This window comes from Somniosus microcephalus, chromosome 1, assembly GCF_052327205.1.
Source record: "Somniosus microcephalus isolate GS21.2 chromosome 1, FLI_Smic_1.0, whole genome shotgun sequence".
Lineage (NCBI taxonomy): Eukaryota > Metazoa > Chordata > Chondrichthyes > Squaliformes > Somniosidae > Somniosus > Somniosus microcephalus.
This window is the reverse complement of record NC_140987.1, coordinates 125,862,491-125,885,167: the sequence shown is the minus strand read 5'-3', so window position 1 is coordinate 125,885,167 and position 22,677 is coordinate 125,862,491. Positions and strand designations below refer to the sequence as shown.

At 45.4% G+C, this 22,677-nt stretch overlaps 1 protein-coding gene across 1 annotated transcript in view; it reads right to left on the bottom strand.

Annotated features, from left to right (window-relative positions):
* Nucleotides 1-22,456, bottom strand: part of frmd3 (FERM domain containing 3) — a 457,194-nt gene extending 434,738 nt beyond the window's left edge. The window contains exon 1 of the mRNA XM_085985481.1: nucleotides 21,937-22,456. Within this exon, the coding sequence (XP_085841607.1) occupies nucleotides 21,937-22,041 (105 nt within the window). The 5' untranslated portion in view covers nucleotides 22,042-22,456. The remainder of the gene's footprint in view (nucleotides 1-21,936) is intronic.
* Between the last annotated feature and the right edge of the window lie 221 nt (nucleotides 22,457-22,677).

Here is a 22,677-nt window from a genome sequence, read left to right as displayed (position 1 = left end):
AAAATCTATCTATCTCAGCCTTGAACATACTCAACGACTCAACATCCACAGTCCTTTGGGATACAGAATTCCAAAAATTCAAAACCCTCTGAGTGAAGAAATTCCTCTTCACCTCAGTCTTAAATGGCCGACCCCTTCTCTTGAGACTATGCCTCTCCAGCCAGGGGAAATAACCTCTCAGCATCTGAAAGACTGCACTGAAGTGTCAGCCTAGATTATAGAATCATACAATGGTTACAGCACAGAAGGAGGCCATTTGGCCTTATCGGGCCCATGCCGGCTCTCTGCAAGAGCACTTCATCTAGTCCCACTCCCCTGCCCTTTCCCTGTAGCCCTGTCATTTTTTTTCCATCAGGTACTTATCCCATTCCCTTTTGAAAGCCATGATTGAATCTCCCTCCACCACCCTTTCAGGCAGTGCATTCCAGATCAAAACTACTCGCTACATAAAAAAGGTATTCCTCATGTCGCCTTTGGTTCTTTTGCCAATCACCTTAAATCTATGTCCTCTGGTTCATGACCCTTCCGCCAATGGAAACAGTTTCTCTCTATCAACTCTGTCTAGACCCCTCATGATTTTGAATACCTCTATCAAATCTCCTCTCAACCTTCTCCGCTCTAAGGAGAACAACCCCAGCTTCTCCCATCTATCCACGTAACTGAAGTCCCTCATCCCTGGAACCATTCTTGTAAATCTTTTCTGCACGCTCTCTAAGTACTTCATATCCTTCCTAAAGTGCAGTGCCCAGAATTGGACACAATGGGCTGGATTTTAATTCACGGGCGGGCTGGGGTCGTGTAATCCGCATTTCGTGTTATCCACCCGAATCTAAATCGATGTGGGAGATTGATGCGATTTTAACTTAATTGGCCAATTGAGTTCCAACGTGTGGGAACCCATGGCAAATGAGTTTTTCCAGTCTGAAAGTCGCCTCCGATGACGTCATCATTGCTGCTGCATTTAAGGTCTGCAACAAGCCTTCCTTCTTCTGCAGACTGCCAACCTTTTGGCCTTTCAGAGACCTGGAGGAAGAATGGCCAGCCAGAGACCGAGGGCTGCTCCGAGGTTTGATGACGTTGCCTTGCAGGCTTTAGTTGAGGGAGCAAGAGCACATAAAGAGATGTTCTTCCCTTCTTCAGAGAGGAAGAAGCCTCCCCAGCAGACCAAGGCTGTGTGGATCCAGGTGGCAGAGGAGGTCAACTCATTAACAGTAACCCGCAGAACCTGGATTCAATGCAGGAAGAGATTTCATGACCTTCTGCGCACTGGAAAAGTGAGTATGAATTTCCCATCACCTTCAATCTGATCCCCATTTCCTTTCTGCACCAGCACTCAGCTTTAGCAATCTCTTCCTCCACATCCCACTTGACACTGACATCCACGCACCCTTACCCATTCCCTCTCTCTCTACGGTCACATTCACCTAACTATTCGACTATGCAGCCCTCACACTCCCTATCACTGTGATGTTATGAAAGCAACTGACAACACACAGGGAGGGCCCTTGGTCTTGCCACCTCACTCCATCTTTGTCTCCTTCTAAGTATCTATGTTATGGAATCTCCACACTCACTCCTTCATTCTCACTCAACCTCCACTTGTCTCCCTCATTGCAGGAAAAGAGAGCTCACAATAAGCGAGAAAGAGTGAGGACAGGAGGAGGGCCACCCTCAGTAGTCCACCTCACCCCCTGGGAGGAGGCAGTTGGTCCTGGAGATCGTAGGAGTGGAGGAAGATGCGCAAGTGGGGGACGGACAGAGGGGTGCATCACAGCAAGCTGGTGACAGAATAGTTTTCCATCTCTCTCATTGACATTGCATGAGTCGCTGATAATGATTCTGAAGCTCTAACAGATGGACTAATGATCATCTGCAATATTCAACGTGCATGTAACCTTGGCCTCACATCTCTGACTCTTTCCTTTACTCCCCCACAAGACCATCACAAGCACCCCTCCCCACTGTCCAGGAGGAACAGCATGAGCCTCAAGACTCCTCAGAGGAAGCTGCAACCTCTGAGGGCACAGCGTCAGCAGAATTCAGCGCACCCAGCACCAGCGCAGACACTCACACCTCAGTGGGACCTTTGGGACATAGAGTAGTGTTGTCACCTGGTGTATCACAGCTCACAAGTGAGCATCAGCAGATTGTGGAGACAGGGACAGTAGTGGAGAATCCTAGTCGGAGGGCGTAGGACTCTGCCAGCTCGGCTCAGCTCCATGTCAACCCTCTGCCTCTGGGTCCATCCATAAGATCAGCGGTGCTGGAACTCCAGGAACAGATGTAGCAGTCTCTGGCAGGTTTTGTCTCCAGGGTCGCTGCGAGTGTGGAGCGAATGGAGGAGTCCATTGCGAACATGAGCAGAGCCTTTGTGGAGTCATTGGCGCATGAACGCATCACCATGGAAAGGATGGCAACCTCCACGGAGGTGATAAGTCGCCAGAGTGCAGAAAACATGGTGAATGTTCAGAATAGAATGACATCTCTGGAGGAGCGATGGTCATCTATTGAACAGAGAAACCAGACCTTCATGGAAGTCCTTCTGAGTAGGACTGCCAGTGCACATATGGGTCCCCATGGCCTCCTTGATGTGCAGCAAGGTGTTCTCAAGCCACTTGCAAGCACTGAGGGGGACCTGACCCATGAGAGGGAAGTTGGTAGCAGGCATCAATAAAGTGGGGGCTCCTCTCCAAGCGCTCACACTTCCATGCCACTGCAGAGCCCTCGGTCAGAGCCCCACCAGAGTCCACAACCATCTGAGCTCGGCGTCTCAACCACTGCACAGCCGCAGGAGCAGCAGACTGTTGCCGAACCCTCACAGGTTCGCAACCCCAGAGGACGCCCGCCAAAGGTGTCGAGACAGGAGCAGCAGGAAATTGAGCAAGGGGCCTCCACATCTGCTGAAGCCACAGGGGAAGCACCACGTAGGAGCACGCATAAGAGAGGTACTGCACAAATAGTCACAAGAGTAGTCACTTAGGTGAAATTTGATGTTTTATGTGAAAAAGCCATCAGATGAATAATGTAAATAAAAAATCTGATGGCTACTGCTATAGTTGTGGCGTGTGTCATTTCGCGAATGGGACTTTCACATTGAGGGCTTAGGATTACTTGCAATTGTCAGTATGGTGGTCAAATTGCTAGGAATCCGCTGGTCCTTGGCCACTGTCGATGCTCAGGAAAGAAGCTGCGAGGCAAAAGTGCTTGATTGGCTAGGCTAAGCAAATCTGGCCAAGATGAGTGCGTTCCTTGCATCCCGGGCAGCAATGTTCTCGCGTACTGCTGCCGCTGGTTGATGGGCCTCTGCAAGATGTTCGTTTTCGTTCTCCTCCCCATCCTCCTCCTCCTCATCTGAGGAGGATATGTGACGAGCCACTTGGTCCTCAGTAATCTGCAAGCCACGACGCTGTGCCATGTTGTGAAGTGCACAGCAAACCACGACGATTCTGGAGACCCTGGCTGCTGAGTACTGATCTATTCAGGCATCTGAAGCGCATCTTCAGCAAACCGATGGTTTGCTTGTTTATGGCTCTGGTGGACATATGGCTGGAGTTGTAGCTCTCCTCAGCTTCATTGGATGGTCTCCTCAACGGCGTCATTAGCCACGTCTTCGGGGGATAGCCCTTGTCTCCAAGTAGCCATCCGTTAAATTGGTCTGGCAGACTGAATAGCGGAGGCACACTAGACTGGCGCAGTATGAAGGAGTCGTGGCAGCTGCCAGGGTACTTGGCACAAACATGCAAAATTTCCTTCTTGTGGTCACATACCAGCTGAACGTTAAGGGAGTGGAAGCCCTTGCGGTTGACAAAAATACCTGGATTGCGATGGGGTGCCTTAAGGGCCACATGTGTGCAGTCAACGATGCCCTGCACCCTTGGAAAGGCTGCCAGATTAGCTAATCCAACCGCACGCGCCGTGACACTTGCTTACGAACATAAGAAATAGGAACAGGAGTAGGCCAATCGGCCCCTCGAGCCTGCTCCACCATTCAATAAGATCATGGCTGACCTGATCCTAACCTGAAATCTTCTATCACTCTGCATCCACCCGAACCCATGTGATCTCCCGGGAGAGGCGAAAAACCAGATAAAGACCCAATGGCTAATTTGGGAGAAACAAATCTGGGAAATTCCTCTCCGACCCATCTAGGCGATCGAAATTCTTCCAGGAGATCACTCTGTCCCTATATTTGGTGAAATGGATGTGATTGGGCGCGATGGCAAAGAGGGCATCGGTTACCTGCCTGATGCAAGTGTGTGCGGCCGCCTGGGAGATGCCGCTGATGTCTGCTGCTGATCCCTGGAATGAGCCTGAGGCAAAAAAGTTGAGTGCGGTGGTGACTTTGGCGGCCACTGGTAAGGGTTGCCCACCTGGTTCTCTGGCCTGCAGGTCTTGTTGCAGCATTGCGCAGATGTCACCCACTACCTCTCGTGAAAGTCGGAGCTGCCTTGGCACTGCTGCTCAGACATGTTGAGGTAGCTGACCCTGTGTCTGTCGACCCTGCTTGGGGTGTATCTCCTGCGCCGACGGGCTTCCATGTGCTGGCCCCTTCTGGCCTGTGCAGCTTCAGGTGGGTGAGCAGCAGCTTGGCGCTCCTGTTGTTGCTGCTGCTGTTGGTGCTGCTGTTGTTCCTGGTTCTGCTGGTGCCGCGGCTGGTCTTCGTCCTCATCTAATGTCCAGAAGGGAAGGAAATAAATGGCGCCCATGCTTCTGGTATATGCCTCAGTTGAGGAAGTGCTCAGTGAAGGTGGTGAGTGAGGTTTCCCAGGAGGTCACACTGGAGATGGGTGTCAGGCTCCAAACTTCCACAGCTGTGGTTATGCCTTCTAAAAGTTCCCCCAGACCTGAGACTACAAAGTCCTGCCACCTGCAAATGATGGCTGATCAAATCTCCTCTTTAATGGTTGAGCTGCAGCTGATAGTCAGCAATCCAATTGTGCTCCCGCCAGGTTTCACCGTCGTGTTTCAGAACAGGCGTGTTTCACGTGGGAAAAGGGTTAAAATCACAAAGTCCTTTCAAAGTGGCATTATAGAGGCAATTTAGTGCTTGTTAAGGGCCTTAACGGCCTATCCCGCCTCTTGGAGGCGGGACGGAGACGGGACCATTAGACACAAATTAATGAAAATTGCTTGGAGGTGGGATGGAGGCGGGGTTGGGCCCGCACGCGAGTTTTTGCAATTTTAACCCCCCTACACGCCTCCAATCCCGTCTCCACGGCCCAATGAAAATCCTGCCCAATATTCCAGATGAGGCCGAAAAGTGTTTTATAAAGGTTCATAATAACTTCCTTCCTTTTGTACTCTATGCCTCTATTTATGAAGCCCAGGATCCCATTTGCTTTTTTAACTGTTTTCTCAACCTGCCCTGGCACCTTCAACAATTTGTGCACATATACCCCCAGGTCTCTCTGTTCATGCACCCGCTTTAGAATCGTACCCTTTAGTTTATATTGCCTCTCCTCGTTCTTCCTACCAAAATGTATCACTTCGTACTTTTCCGCATTAAATTTCATCTGCCACATGTCCACCCATTCCACGAGCTGACTATGTCCTCTTGGGGCTCGATTTTAATTCCCGAGGTGGGTTGGAGTCGGGTTGCGTGGTGGGCGGGTTCCGGCGGGATCAGCTGCTGATATCCGATTTTCATTTAATGAGCTTGTTGATTTCAATGGGTCGCGCTGGCTGGTCCAATGGGTGTGATCGGGCCGGCTGGCCGCCTCTGATGACATCATAATAGCTGCTGCTTTTACAGCTGCCATCCAGCCTAAGTCTTTCTCTTGTGGATTCCTGGACTCATTGATATTGAATTATACGCAATGACTTCTTCCAGAGGCAAGGCAGCTCCTCAATTTAATGACAACTCCCTCCATGCTCTTGTGGATGCTGTTAGAGGGCTCCGGAGGAAGCCTCCTCAGCAGACCAAGGCAGCCTGGCTGCGCATTGCTGAGGAGGTCAGCGCAAGGTCTATATGTTCATGTTCATGGATCCAGTGCCGAAAAAGGTTTTATGATCTTGTGCCAACATCAAAAGTGAGTATCTCATCACACTTACCTTCAATCTGCTTCCCTTCTCATCACCAGCACTCTGCGTTGTAAGCCTGCTCCTCCACATCCCACCTTACCCTTACTTCCCTTGCACCTTTACCTATCCATCTCTATCTTTGCACTGAATCACTTCAGCATCCTGCCTATGCACTCCTTAGACTCACTCTCACTGTCATGCAGTGACAACAACTAACAACGCACAGGGAGCTCGCTTCCTCTTGGCACCTTACCATCTTCGTCTCCCTCAAAGCATCTATGGTAGAGATTATTCACACTCATTCCATCACTGTGGCTGAAACACCGCTTGTATCCCTCTCTGCAGGAAAAGATAGCCCACAATAAGAGGGAGCACTGACTGGAGAAGGAACACCTACCCCAGCCACATTGACCAGTGCTGAGGAGGCTGCAAACGAGATTGTTGGAGGTGGCGAGGACCTGGAAGTGGGCAATGGAGAGATGGGCACACTCAAGGAAGCTGGTGACATAATAGAGTTTCATGTCTCTCAGACTGCAATGGCATTTAATGTTCATAATCGTGTTATATCATCTGCTCAAAAGGGATGTGTCTGCTACATCAATATCAGTTGTCTAAATCATGTCTTTACTCTCCCACAGGACCATCGAGCGCCCCTCTCCTCACAATCCAGGACAAAGAGCCGGACAACTCCTCAGAGGAACCCGAAGCCTCTGAGGGAGCAGCATCACCAGGACTCAGCGCACCCAGCACCAGCGCAGCAATGCACACCTCAGCGGGGCCCTTGCGAGTTAAGAGTAGTGTTGCCACCTGGTCTATCACAGCGCACAAGTGAGCAGCAGCAGATGGTGGAGACAGTGACAGCAGTGGAGAGTCCTCAGTGGAGGTCGCAGCAATCTCCTAGCTCTGCTGAGCTGCATGCAGATGCTGCGCCTCTGGGGCCATCCAGAAAAAGAGAATCTCGTGAAATACAGGAACAAGTGCAGGAATCTTTGGAAGGGTTTGCCTCCAGGGTTAGTGCGAGTGTGGATAGAATGGAGGGGTTCATCTCTAACATCAGCACTGCCATGGTGGAGGCAATGGCGCATAAATGCACCACCATGGATAGGATGGCTACCTCCATGGATAGGATGGCTACCTCCATGGATAGGATGGCTACCTCAGTGGAAAGGATGACTACCGCCATGGAGGAAATAAGTCGCCAGAGTCAGGAAAACATGGTGACTGTTCAAAATAGAATGTCATCTCTGGAGGAGCGATGGGCAGCTATTGAGCAGAGAGACCAGAGCTTCATGGACGTCCTTGTCATGCGGACTGCCAGTGCAGATACGGGTCCTCATGGATCCCTGATGTGCAGCAAGATGCTCTCCAGCCACTTGCCAGCACTGAGGTGCGGCTGACCCATGAGAGGGATGTTATTGGCAAGACACAAGGAAGTGTGGGCTCCTCTCAAAGTGCTCACACGACCATACCGCTGCGGAGCCCTCGGTCAGAGGCCCACTTTGCGGAGACAACTGAGATGGCTGTTTCAGCCCCTGCACAGCCGCAGGAGAGCAGACTGTTGAAGAGACCTCCCAGGCTCCCAAACCCAGAAAACACCCACTAAAGGCGTCTAAGCATGCACAGCATACTAGTCAGAAAAATGCCTCTACATCTGCTGAAGTCACAGGGGAAGCACACGTAAGAGAAAGATTAAGCACTATAGTCACAAGGGACTCACTTGGGTGTTTTGTCTTTTTTTCTGACTGTTGTTGGTTTATTATCCTTTTGTCATGTGTAAAAGAAAATTAGAGCAAACAGTTGATAGTGTGGCCTATGTGTTCTGGGAAATGGCAAAAGTGCATTGCGGGCTCAGGGCGACTTGCTTTTGTAATGCTGATGGTGAAAGTGATAGGAAATAACCGGGTATAGCAGAGATGATGTATGACGATGGACAAATGTCACCTGCAATTACAGAGCCATATGGTAGCCACCTATGGTTGAAGAGTAAGGGCTAGATTTTCAGGGAGCCGTCAGGCAGGGTTTCAGGCGTGTGGGGGGGGGGGAAGATCACGACTTTGGGGGTCCCGACACCATTCCGCCCAAAACCCCGCCCCACGTAAGTTTCAGGGGCGGCGGGTACCCACCCCGCACTGGGACTCGCCGAAACCAGGCGGGAAGGGATTAGTGCCAATTAACTGCCTGTTAACAGGTAGTTAAGAGGCAGTTTTTAGCCTAATCCCCATTTTGAGGGGTTTCGTGTGGGTTTCCCGACGGCTCCAAACCACACCAGGTTAGAGCAGGTGGGCCGTTGGGTTGAAGGAGTTGGAGGGGTCGCGATGTCGGCGCTCAGGTGAGTGATGGGTGCATGAGTGTAAAGGTAAGTGTGTTTGGTGTGTTTAAAGTGTGTAAAGAACTTTTACTTACCTTTACTTACCTTCACAGCCTTTCTTCCTCTAGGCGTCGGGAGCGCATCAGTCAGCCGGAACTTAAAGCTGAGCGGCTGTGAAGTAAGATATTAAAAATTGGGTATAACAGGGCAAGACAACCAGAATTCAATTGCAGCACCAGTGTACAAGGTGGAGATAATGGGTTAATTCATGCTCTGAGTTGAACAATAGAGGTCTGTATATTACATTCACCCAGTTGAGTCTTAAACATGATTAAGGGACTTCAAATGCTGAGAGATTAAAACTATAGAACAACTCATGAGAAGATTAAGGAGAATGTGTGTGTTTGGTCAAGCGGGGCACACAGATGCACCTAAGAATTTGTTTATTGTAATTCACAACAGGGTTCCGTTCTTCAAAATATAGTAGAGCTAACTAAAATGTGTTTGCTTTGCAGAGATGACCCGAAGCGAGACAGAAAGTCTGTGTTTTGCCCACTTTAACAAGGACTGATATCTTAAGAAAACACTTAACAAGCCAAACCATCTGACTACAGGCAAATGGATGGTTGTAAAGTAATTATGAGGCCCATGGTCACAAGAGGTGACGGGACCAACTGGTAACGAAATGTGGGGATTGGGGTCGGCAAGAAGATGAACTGTCACGGTTTTATAATTACAATTTAGCTATAACTCTGTATATGCTGATAAGCTTAACCCCGCCCCTAGGGCAGGGCCTTAACTTCTGTATAACTGTGTGGACTTTGAGAGGTTCGTTGGAGTCTGAGTCTTGTGTAAGGACACAAGAAAAATCTCCCCAGGCCTGAATAAACCATTTTGACTTCAATTATTGGGTCTTTCTTTCAACAAGCCAGTGACGTCGACCTTGTGTATCACTTGGTTCGCACTTTGGGGGCTTACATCAGCTGCGATCTGTCAAAAGTGACAGCCTGCAGCTTTTAGTACTGCTGAGATTTCTAACTGAGTCTGCGTAGAAGGACTCAGCTTAGAAATCAGAGTGTCAGTGTTTGACAGCTTCAAACAGCTGTGAGACACTGATATTTCATCTGTCAGAAATCTTGACAGATGAAATTGCAGTCTGTGACGTCACCTGTTGCCGGGTGGCCCTTAATTGGCCTGCTGAGCCCGCTGGGCGGGCTTAACAAGGTCAATCAAGGGAAAATCGGGTGGATTGGCCGGACGTCGAAGTAGGCGGGTCAGAAACCCGAAAGGGGAAGTCACGCCTTCTTCCCGAAAGTTTCCACAAAATCGACCCCTAAGTTTATGCTAATGGGGCATGGCAGTGTGCATAACTTGCTTGACGGGCGGTCGTGTGCATAACTTGCTTGACGGGCAGCAGTGAACTGGAGGGATGCAGCATTGGTCACAACAGGGCATGCACGGCGCCCCTCGTCCTCCTCCTCCTCCTCTTCCCAGGAAGATCTGCACTGAGCCACATGGCTGCTGCTCCTCCAATTATGAGGATCAGGATGAGAGGACATAAATTTTTCCCATCCCCTTGCTATAGATTTTATTTGAGGCAACAAGCTTGCAAGCATACAGTCGAAGTGGCCTAAAATTATTCCATTCAGGTCACACTGCAGATAGGTGTCAGCTTGAACAGTCACAAGGTCACTAGATGTGCAAAATCTTATCCCATACCTACAACAGCAAATTTGTTGCATTTGAATGTCAGCCATGTTTCAGGGAGCCTTTTAAAGTGCTCCACTAATGCATACAAATCATGTCCTCCAGCAACTCGTCTCCTTGAACCTGGCCTGTTTCTGACAAGTCGGGAAACAGGAGCCAGAAGCATGAAAATGGGAAACAACTATAAAAATAGGATTAGCAAGGCAGTTAACAGGCTGTTAACTGCCTTAACTACCTGTTCCACCAGTTCCAGTCGGGTCAGTTTGGGAGCAGCTGAACAGACACTCACGAAAACCGGGTGGGGGCGGGATGGAGGCGGGTTGGCTGTCTGACACCATTTTTTCCAATTTTCACGACAGACCTGATTCCAAACCGCCTCCTCAGTGCTATTAAAATCGAGCCCTTGAAGTCCATCACTATCCTCCCCACTGTTCATTATACTTCCAAGTTTTGTGTCATCTGCAAATTTTGAAATTGTGCCCTGTACACCCAAGTCCAAGTCATTAATATATATCAAGAAAAGCAGTGGTCCTAGTAACAACCCCTGGGGAACACCACTGTGTACCTTCCTCCAGTCTGATAAACAACTGTTCACTGCTACTCTCTGTTTCCTGTCACATAACCAATTTCGTATCCATGCTGCCACTGTCCCTTTTATTCTATGGGCTTCAACTTTGCTGGCAAGCCTATTATGTGGCAATTTATCAAACGCCTTTTAGAAGTCCATATACACCACATCAACTGCATTGCCCTCATCAACCCTCTCTATTATCTCATCAAAAAACTCAATCAAGTTAGTTAAACACGATTTACCTTTAACAAATCCACACTTGTCCAAGTGACTGTTAATTTTGTCCCAGATTATCGTTTCTAAAAGCTTCCCCACTACAGAGGTTAAACTATAGTTGCTGGGTTTATCCTTACACCCTTTTTTGAACAAGGGTGTAACATTTGCAATTCTTCAGTCCTCTGACGCCAGCCCCGTATCTAAGGAGGATTGGAAGATTATGGCCAGTACCTCCACAATTTCCACCTATAATTCCCTCAGCATCCTAGGATGCATCCCATCTGGTCCTGGTGACTTATCTACTTTAAGCACAGTCAGGCTTTCTATTACCTCCTCTTTATCAATTTTTATCCCATCCAGTATCTCAACTACCTCCTCTTTCACTATGACTTTGGCAGCATGTTCTTCCTTGGTAAAGACTGATGCAAAGTACTCATTTAGTACCTCAGCCATGCCCTCTGCCTCCATGCATAGTTCTCCATTTTGGTCCCTAATCGGCCCCACCCCTTCTCTTACTACCCATTTACTATCTATATGCCGATAGAAGACTTTTGAATTCCCTTTTATGTGCTCAAATCTCTGAAGTGGGACTCAAAGGCGAGAGTGGTACCACTGAGCCAAGGCTGACATCATCCAATAATCCACACAATACAATAAACAGAAAAAAGGGGGCATCCTGCATACAATAAATCCAAGCAAATGCCCACTAGAATGGCAGTAATTCTAATAGTGTAGTCATAAACTCTGCAAACAAATTACCCATGTGTGGTCAGGGTGGGTCCCAAAGCCATTTAAGAATCTTGATTCAGGACAGCAATTCCAGATATCCAAACCAAAACATACCAAACTACACTGTATCCTCAAGTAGCCAGTAGGGGGGAAAAACTTGAAGTTTTAGCCATTATACCTGCAGAAATAAAAACATTTCTGCTGTGACTACACTACTTTAACCTGAGGGTAAATCTTACTCTTTAGCAATCAGCAGAAAAATGTTGCCACTGGCTATGCTCGTTGGTCCTGTAGGAATGTCACAACCATTTGAAGTGCATTTTAAATAAAAGTGGTACTTTGTGCTGAAAGAACGTATCACAAGGTCAGGCAAAGAAATGCATACTGCGTCATGAATATTTGCATTTTGCCAAAAAAAAATCAGCGCTTTTCCTTTGAGATGGGACTAGAAAGCAAATGTCACTTGATATTACCCCACTATATTGTGCTCCAAACAGCTACAAGTAGACCCTCGCTGTTAAGCACTATACAAGTAACTTAAAGCACTTTAGTCAGAAAAGTCTTTGACGTTTTGCCCGATCAACTTCAGCAGAAAATTGGCAGAAACCCCAGATAGATATGTAAATGGATTTAATAACAGATGGAAACAATGCCGAAGCAGGGTAATTTTTTTTTAAATGGGCCGGAATTTGCGGTCAGCGGCGAAACGACAGCAATCGCCAATGACCTCGAAGAAAGCTACCCACAAAGATCTTGCGATCTCTATGGCAAAAACTTTAGCTTTCTCGATGTTAATTTGATTGTAGTGCTGTCAATAGGGGATCTCCAGCGTCCAGCAGTAGCGATGTCATCAAACTGGCTAAGCAGCCAATCACATTAAAGAATTCTCACAGTCAGCAAACCAGGAAATAAAAAGCAGCTTTTATCATTCACTTTTTTAATTTTTTCACAGAGAGCGAAATAAAGATTGGGATATACACATGGGATTAAAATAGAAGCTGAAATGTCATACAAACTTTAAAAAATATATACTTTTTATTATTTTAAAAATCTAATAATTTTTATCATAATGTAGAAATTTGACATTCCACAAATATAAAATTAAGTTTTTCAGGGCCAGAACAGTTGTTCAGCTGTAGCTATTTTTCAGAATGCTGTTAAAAACCCAGTTACACCTCAGTGAACAAATCTTAACTTTTTATGGGTTTTTTAACAGCGATATTAGAGCGGAAAAGGGCAAGTTTTTGTCAGTTCAAGTGAGTTCAGTGATTGCTGGCTATGGGGAGTCCCACATCGCAACCTGTGGCAGAGCAGAGAATAACTGACTGTAAATTCAAGATTTCCACATTTATCTGCGCATGCGCTAAATCCTGAAGTTACAGTCAGTTTCAGAGGGGTAATGACGGTGAACGTTGACAGTTTTGCCGTTATTACCACCGCAAATTCCAGGTCAACGTTTTACGATAGCACCTAAAAGGAGAAAAACAGCAATATGAAATGCCACAAGAAACATAGTTTAATTTCTATCCTGTGAAACATCTTGTTCGGCAAAAGGAATATCAGCTTGCCATCAAAGGCTCTGAAGATATTTCTTTAGTTAAACTAAAGGCTATTCAGAAAATAATTCTCTGAAATAGTTTGTCATCTAGTTTGCCTTGGAGCTGGCTTGATGGACCAGCTGGTCTTTTCCTGCCTGTCAGTTTCATATGCTCATAAACTTAAATCAACCAAAGTGACTGCATCAGCAATATACAAACATACAAAAAAAGGACAAAAAAACAGTAACTAGTCTATCTAGTATGTCCCATTTAGACATTGAGCAGCCTACGTACAGCATTAACACATTCCATTCCCCCCTCCCTCCCCCTCCATCACACAATTTGCTGAGAGGCATAAAACAGAGAGAGAAAAAACTTGTCAATTTAGGAAAAAAACTCTGGAAAATTCCTCTCCAACCACTGAAGGCAATCAAACAAGTTCTAGGAGACTGGGATAACTGATATACTAATCACTGTTAGCCCTACCTACTTTCTATAACTCAAAATGTTTCTACTCGCAGGAACTTGTGAAGGTCTGTTACAAATCCATGCTCACCGCACATTCTGTCAATTTGTTCCAGAAATCAACGACTCTCTGCAAAAAGGCTGAATTTCTAGGCCATGGTTTGTGGCAAACACATCTTTTCCCCGCCACAGTTCTCAACAAAACCCAACACTTGAATTTACTTTTCATATCATCTCTTACACTCTTGGATAGGATATAAGAAAAAGATTGTTGTCTGATAGGAGAATCACAGCTCACCTCTAACCTCCAACCTCTCTCTCTCTCAATTATAATCTTTATTGTCTGACTCTATTCCATCAACATTAATGAGATCAATGCTCCTTGCAACTTTTCTCATTTGTTCCCTCTAACCTGCAAAAACAGAATCTTATTCACTCTTCCTCCTCCCCATATCCTCAGTGTTGGAATTAACTCATTGTGCAGTCTCCTGCTCTAGCCCTTCCTTTCTCTGGAACTGAAAGTTGTGAAACACATTATTACTCTTCGGGCTTTTTAAAACAGCATTTCTCCTTTAACCTTTGTACCAGAGTCCCCTTGAGCGAGCTGTGTCTCTCATGATCCAGGAATGTATGTCTTAGGTTATATAACTTAGGGTCAGCAATACCCTACTTTGAAGTAACATGTGCAGTTGAATTTATGTGCAATTCCCATTACTGTTCTTCTATCAGTTCAAATGCAGAAATATCATGTTCAGAATCAGATTAAAATCACCACAGAATTTATTTGCACTTAAATCAAATAAATAGAGATTTAGGAACTAGACGATACTATTATTATACGGCAATATTGTTGTACACATAGGCATTACTATGCTCACCAGCTCTTGATTTTCTGCCATTGTAGTGAATAAGCAGAAAATCGTGGGCTGGCAAGCACAGAAATGGAAAATTCCAGCCATAGTATACAGAGTCTTTTATAACAGCAGTCACTATGATCATTTTTCCTTTTCTAGATAATTGGCTTCTATAGCCTAATGACACAAACTGTCCAATAAGCTCTACATCAGCAATGTCTTCCGATTACATTCAGCCTCCCCTTGGGAGATATATGTAACATGGACTTTTGTTTGAAAGCTCTTCCTTCTGACATTGTCAGATGAGATAAAAAAAACTGTTAACACAGTCCTGCTTTAAGGACACTTTTCCTATTGAAGAAAGGGTTGCCTGTTGAGCTTAATTAAATAAGGTATCAAAGTAACAATATTGGGTTAACCCATGAAAATCCAGACTCCCTTAATATTTCCCCTAGATTAAAATACAGTATTACAGGGACTAACTGGGGTAAATGACTGAAATGGACCTTTTAAAAAATGCAGTGATGCTAAAGTTACCTGAGTGTTTCCTCAAGTGTTGATATTTCACAAAATTCTTTTTCATTTTAATACTGTCATCAATCACCGTAGATCAAAGAAGGTTTTTGCCAAGATCTAGCTAGTGGCATAGCATAGTGATTTGTGTTGGAACCTCTTCTTCTCCATATAAATAAATGATTTGGGCACAGGCATAGGGGGAAATATTAAAATGTGGTTAAATCACCAAATAATCAGCATGGCAGACTGAAGAATATTGGAAACTGCAGTCTCAGAATAAGGGGTCAGCCATTTAGGACTGAGATGAGGAGAAATTTCTTCACTCAGAGGGCGGTGAATCTTTGGAATTCTCTACCACAGAGGGCTATGGAGGCTCAGTCATCTATATATATAAATCGGTACTTCTGTCATTCTGTCATTCTGTCTATCTGTCATTCTGTCTGTCATCGCCTGTGCGTCTGGCGGGCTATGCGCTCGAAAGTTACAGGGCGTACCTACGCGCGCGTTACCTCCAAAGAAAGCTTACGCTTCCGAGACTGTTTTAAGCGTATTTACGTTTCGGCCGGGCTAAAATCGCGCTCGCGGTATCCCAAAAACCTTCAACATTCCGCTCATTAGCATCTCATTATCCGCTCATTAGCGACAGAGTGACCTCGAGCTCGACCAATCGTACGCCGGGTTGCTGGCGTGTGCCGCCGGGCCAATCGGTGCGTGTGTGGCCGGGCCTTATCGTTCTGAACCGAGGTGAGTCGCCGCCATCTTGATTCCAAACTTTTCCTTTCTTTTTCCCGCTTTCTGCGTCTTAAAAAAAAACGTTGCTTTTAAAACACATATTGTTTTTAAAAAAAATGATTTAGAAACGAATTAACTTATCTAATCTCATTAATTTTCCTACCTTTCCCCGTTTTTCCAGGTAGGCCTAGAAGCCTCGGCGTCTCCTCCGCACCCACGCCCGAGCTAGGCACCTCCCGGCCCCACTCGAAGGCTGGAGGGCCGAGCCTCAGCCCAGCGCCGCTAGGGTGCGCGCGCAGCAGGAGCTGAGATGTGGCGTCTCTCTCTGGCTCGGCCGGGGGGGCGGGGCTTGCTGAGCGTCCAGCATTACCCTGGCAACCGGGCCCGCCGGCCGTCTCGCACAGCCGCAATCGGCGGTCTTCACCTCGGGGGGGGGGGGGGGCGCGACCGTCGGGGGGGGCCGCGACCCTCTGCGGGGGCCGTGACCCTCGGGGGGGGGGCGCGACCCACGGGGGGCCGCGACCCTCGGGGGGGGGCCACCAAGCGTCACCCTGGCAACCGGCCGCCCGGCCGTCTCGCACAGCCGCAATCGGCGGTCTTCACCTCGGGGGGGCGCGACCCTCTGCGGGGGCGCGACCCTCAGGGGGGCCCCCCGCCCTCCCTCCCCACGCCCCCCCCTCCCTCCCCCCTCCCCTCCCCACCCCCCCTCCCCCCTCGCCCCCCCTTCCCTTCCCCCCCTCCCCCCTTCCCTTCCCTTCCCCCCCTCCCCCCCTTCCCTTCCCCCCTCTTCCCCCCCTCTCCCCCCTTCCCTTCCCCCCCTTCCCTTCCCCCCCCCACCCTCCCTTCCCCCCCCCACCCTCCCTTCCCCCCCCCCCCAGTCGCTCTCTCTCTCTCTCTTCCAACAACAACATGCCCTCGAAAAAGCCTCGGCACCGCCGGGCACTTCAGCTAGTTGAGTATATTCAAGACAGCAATCGATAGATTTTTGAATATTAAGGGAATCAAGGGATATGGGGATAGTGCAGGAAAGTGGGGTTGAGGTAGATGATCAGCCATGATCTTATTGAATGGCGGAGTAGGCTCGAGGGGCCGCATGGCCTACTCCTGCTCCTCTTTCTTATGTTCTTATGCAGGAGGACATAGCCAGGTTATGGAAGGCAGCAGATTTGTGACAAATGCAGCTTAACATAGATAAACATGATTGAATGGAAATATACCAGAACTGTAAAATTCTCAATGAGTTCGACACACATTGATCTTTAAAAGCAAGAATGAGTAGAAAGTCATAAACAGGAGAAATTAGATTCTGGGTATATAAACACGTGCACACGTACATACATTTGCACACACACACATGCCACACAATGAAGCGATACAAGACATTGGTTCGATTATATTTGGAGCAGTGTGTGCCGGGTTGCGCTCCTGGCCGGCCTCCCATCTTCCACCCATCATAAACTTGAGCTCATCCAAAACTCTGCTGCCCGTATAGCAACAGAACTTGCACCAAATCCTGTTCACCCATTGCCCCTGTGCTCGCTGACCTATGTTGGCTCCCGGTCCAGCAACATCTCGATTTTAAAATTATCATCCTTGTTTTCAAATCACTCCATGGCCTTGCCCCTCCCTATCTCTATAACTTCCTCCAGCCCTACAACCTTCCGAGAACTCTGCGTTCCTCCAATTCTAGCCTCTTGTGCATTCCCGACTTCCTTTGCCCCACCACTGACAGTTGTGCCTTCAGCTGTCTAAGCCCTAAGCTCTGAAATTCCCTCCCTAAACTTCCCCACCTCTCTCTCCTCCTTTAAGACACTCCTTAAAGCTTACCTGTTTGATTAAGCTTTTGGTCACCTGTCCTAATGCCTCTTTCTCTGTCAATAGTTTTGTCTGATTACGCTCCTATGATGTGCCTAGGGATGTTTTACTACGTTAAAGACGCTATATAAATGCAAGTTGTTGTTTTGAGTATTCCAATGCAAGAAGAATACTGGCACCACAGAATGGATACAACATAGATTACTAGGATGATATCAGGATGAAGAGAGACTTCAAAATCTACAGCTTTGTTCATTGGGGCAGAGAAGATTAAAGGGGAACTAACCGATGTTCAAAATTATGAAAGGGCTTGAGAAGGTAAAAAGTGAAAGTGATTCACTGGCCAATGGTAATAATTCAACTAGGAGGCATAAATTTAGGATTATAGTGTTAAAAGCATAAATTGGGTGGATTATTAGAATATGGAATACATTACCATATATATGTCTATGTCAACCATGACAATTAAGAGAGAATTCAACATTTAAAAGACCCTATACACCTCAAACACACATACAGAGGGCAAGCAGATACAGATAGAACACCACTGTGAGAGCACCATCACCACAAGGACTACAACAGTTCAAAGAGATGGCCCATCATCACATCCTTAGGACAATAGGATAGGATATAAATGCGGCCTTGCTAGCATCATCCACAACCCAAGATCAATGGTCCAGATTTTGCGGTAGTAGGGCATCTAACTGCTGTTAGTTAGATTTGCCTCTGCATGGCAAGTTGCTAAAAGTGCAAGCTGATCATGGCACGGCGAGGGAAACCGGGCATCTGGCATCAGGGCAAGCAACTGTGTATCTCCTTAACCAATCAGATTGAAGGATTGAGAAATAAACAGAGGAACGACAGAGAAGGAAGTGTAAATTAAAGTGGCGAGATCAAATTGTCAATCTGGTACAGAAAGAGAAACAGAGAGAGGGAAAGAAAGATTGAATTAAGAGAGAGAAAAAAAGAGAATGGAAAAGTAAAAAAAATGTTTTTTTAATTTTAACTTTGACATTTTTTAAATCTCCAACCTGAAGGAATGAGACTCCACACTTTTAATAGTTAATTTTCAGTGCCAGAGATGTTGATTGGCAGTAATTAACAGTTGACATGTCGTTAAAAGGGTACTTGTGCTTGTAATGACAAGACTTAACTTTCTGTGGCAAGTTTAGTTCGTATGTACCGCGCAAATACAGCAACTTCACAACATTCAATGCATTTCAATAGTAAGGCAGATAGTTATGCTTTTGCAAAGCTAACAGCGGAGAGGTGCAACTCGGACAGCAACTTTTGGGTATCGGCATTTAACTGCGCATCTGCCCCTCACCTGAAGTTGCTGTACCATTTACCTTTAAATAATAGTGAGTGCCATTAGCCTCACCATTATATTGACAGCAAAATCTGGGCTAATCCTTTTAAAATGTGATTGGTTCTACACAACTTCACATTTAGATATATGTACACTACTCCTTTTGACCTAATACTATCCAACTTTCTGTATTTTAATTTTTGTTCCTGTATTAAAATTTTACATAATCTCCCTCAATGGCTCAGTGGCTAATGCACCTCATCTGGTTTGATCCTGAACCATACATATCAGAAAGAATCCTAAACCATACAAACCAAGAAGGTCCTAAGTTCCTACTCTAGTTTATGCTGAGTTAACTAATCTCAATCAGGAGGCACTGGGGGCCCTACAATTGGCCTCACTTTCTACCAACTAAGGAGAGGGACAAAAAAGCAAGCATGTCACTGATCACTTCAGTGACTGCAATGGAGACTGCACGTGTGTGGTTATCGGCTGAAGGCAGGATCAGGCTTGACTGTGCTGTCCCCATGGTCAAACAGCCTACCAATACTCACTGTGTAGACTAACACATTAAAAACAGCCTCTTGAGTAAGCTACCCCAGAGCGATATCCCAGCATTCGTCATCACCTTCAGGATAGGAGGTAAGCATGAGTCATTACATCCAAGAGAGAAAGGGAGAAATTTAAGAGAAAATTTAGGGTGGGGGGGCAGTGGGGTGGCAGGAGAATTGCATTTGCACTTGTAATTAGAGATAACTTGAGTTATAATATATACAGAATGCATTTCTTCAACAGTTCATTATCATTTAAGAAATGTGAAATATTTACATCAGAACGACCAACAATTCTTCAGTGCTGACACGTTAGATATCAATGGCGCACACAATAGCTTCATGAACTTCAAAGCGTATACTTTAGTTATAAATACTACTCTAGCTTTGCTCTCTCAATTTATGATGTAATCTGAATGCTTGGATTATATTACAGTTTTGTAAACATTCTAGGTATCCATTATCCATATATAAGTGAATTGTACCTGTTCTATATGTTACAGAAATAACAGATAAGCTAGAATGTCAAAAGTTAGGATATCAAATCTAGGATCTTGAAGGCATTTCTGCAGTTTCCCGAAGAGGAGAAATATGATGGACTAATAATCCAGAGAATGTGAGTTCAAATCCCACCATGGCAGTTTGAAAATTTGAATTCAGTTTAAAAATTCTATATAAATAACAAGCTAGTATCAGTAAAAGTGACCATGAAGCTGTCAAATTATCGTAAAAGCCCAACTGGTTCACTAACATCCTTTAGGAAGGATGCCTGCCAGTCTTACTCAGTCTGGCCTAAATGTGACTCCAGTCCTACACCAATGTGGTTGACTCGTAACTGTTCTCTGAAGTGGCCGAGCAAGCCACTCAGTTGTTTCAAACTATTATGGTTCAAGAGGAAGGCCTACCACCACCTTCTCAGTGCAACTAGGGATGAGCAATAAATGCCAGCCTTGCCAGCAACACCCATATCCCAAGAATGAATTAAAAGGAGAAACTAGATTTCTGCATATTCTAACTCTATTCACCCACTGAGTCATTCCACACGAATGCTATGTCTGGCCTGAATGCCTAAAATAAAAAAGCAGCAGTGGAAAGAAATTATCACTTAATGTCTTTCAGAAATATTTCCTTCAAATAGTGCTAATCTGTGCAATAAAAAAATACTGGCCTTGGATCTGTGTGAAGATTAGGAAATGCTTCCTAGTCATAATCAGACACTGAAAGACAGTTGAGATAATAGATTTCTCATCTGAATGATATTGTGAAAAGGAATCCTGACCCATTTTGATGCTGGCACTTATGTATCAGAATACCAATGAACAACCCAGCTCCAGACCACCTTTGGGAGATCAACTGTAGAATTTACAAAGGTAACTACAACGATGGCTAAGATTGACAAAAAAACCATGTTCGGAAAAGCAGTCTAGAACCTTGATTATGAGTTATATTAATTTGCAATGACAAGGATACAAGTGTTTGATAAATCAATTATTCCTAGTTTAATCTATTCAGGATGGATGGTAAGACTATCATTTCAAATAAATGAACATGAAGTTCCATGTAATTTCTGTTAGCCGACATGGATTTAAAAAGCATGCCCAATCCCAATCAAAACCTGTAGAGCTGTATCTTTCAGTTCTGCCAATTTTCTACAAAATGGGATATCATTAGTGATATAAACGAATGAATTTTGCCAAAATACAATGGTAACACAAATGGGAAAATAATTCTAAATACATGAATGTTTGCTTTAAATTATGTGGTGAAATCAAAATAAACATGAAACTTATAAAATGTTTTCCTGTGTATTTAATATGGTTCAACGCTTAAATGAAAACTGTCTCTTTATTAGTGTGGCTGTACAATATTGATTCCAGCATCGGGAATTTTTGGCAAAACAGTACATATAAAATAAATGTATTTATTTTAAACTCAAAACTCATCTTATATCAAAGGGCATTGGACGAAAATTCACGTGTTGTAAATAAAGCACAACAGGCAAACATAAAACAAATCCTCCACACATAGCCATTTTAACCAGCGTCCAGGAATCGAGAGGTTTAAAATATAAGAAATAATTCAAATTGGATCTTTATGGTAAACCCACTAAAAACATGTGTGTTCACACAACACATACAAATATTACTTTCTCCATTTAAAAAAAACATATTTTCGAACAGGGTGAAAGCTGGTATCAGTAAATGTATCCAGATCATATAGCATATCAATTAATTATCAATAGTAATGAGTAATCGCTGTCATTTCGATGGCAACATCGTTGTAATAATAATTTAGTCATTGTCACTGTAGTAAAATACATGATGGGCGGGGAAAGTATCCGAGTCTTCAACCTATTTCTATAATAACATGGTAATGAATATCTATCGTGCATTTTCAATTTACTGTAGAAATAAGATACTTCAGAAAAATATTACCTTATCAGGAGAAAATTACAAATAAAAAGCTTTGCAGAGCATACTGCCGAAAAAAACATATCATTGATGCTTCAAATGTAAAACCTCTCCCATCACATAAGAAGCTTTAAAGTAGTTTTATTTGTGACAGGATCCTTAAATGTTAAACCTATCAGCCCCGTTACTGTACCTGGATAATACAAGGTAGCTCAGTGTCATCCAGCAGTCTGATTGTACATTTGATCTCTTGGCTCAACGACTTGATACTTGAACTGCGAAAGCGGAGCATTTTCATTCTTCCTCCTCTCTTTTCTCTTTAATTAATCATAAGGAGCCGTGAATCTCGAAAACAAACATCTCTCGATTAAACTGGAAAAGCCTTGGCTGTGTATCGTATTATGAAGAAAACACTAGCACATGGAGAAGAACATTAACTGCGTCAAGCGGAATCTATCTCAGACGTTCATTCAAGATTTCGTTGACAATTACACATCAAGAAGAAAACAAACAGCAACCATGCAAACTCCGGCGACAGGATTTGAATTGTCTTTCCTTGCTAAATAATACTACCCTGCAAGTCAAATTGTTCGTTGTATATGCAAGCTGCTGCTCAGTGTGCCGGCTGGAAGAGATGCTCTGGTTGCATTGATCCGCTGCGCGACACACAAGCTCCTCCTCGCTCACGACACACGCGCACGGAAAGAATGGCGCGCGCGCGGCCCCGGTCCTGGCCCCTGGACCCAAGACTCAACCAATCACAGCGCTCTGCGCACACTTCACACGCACGCGCGCTCCAGCAGGTGGTGCGCGAGGAGACATGCGTCGCAGGGACAACAAAGAGCAGCGAAGTGATCGTACATGTCTTCCTCTATTTCATATAATAATAAATGTACAGCTATACTCTCTCCTTGCATATTGCTTGTCGATGTTA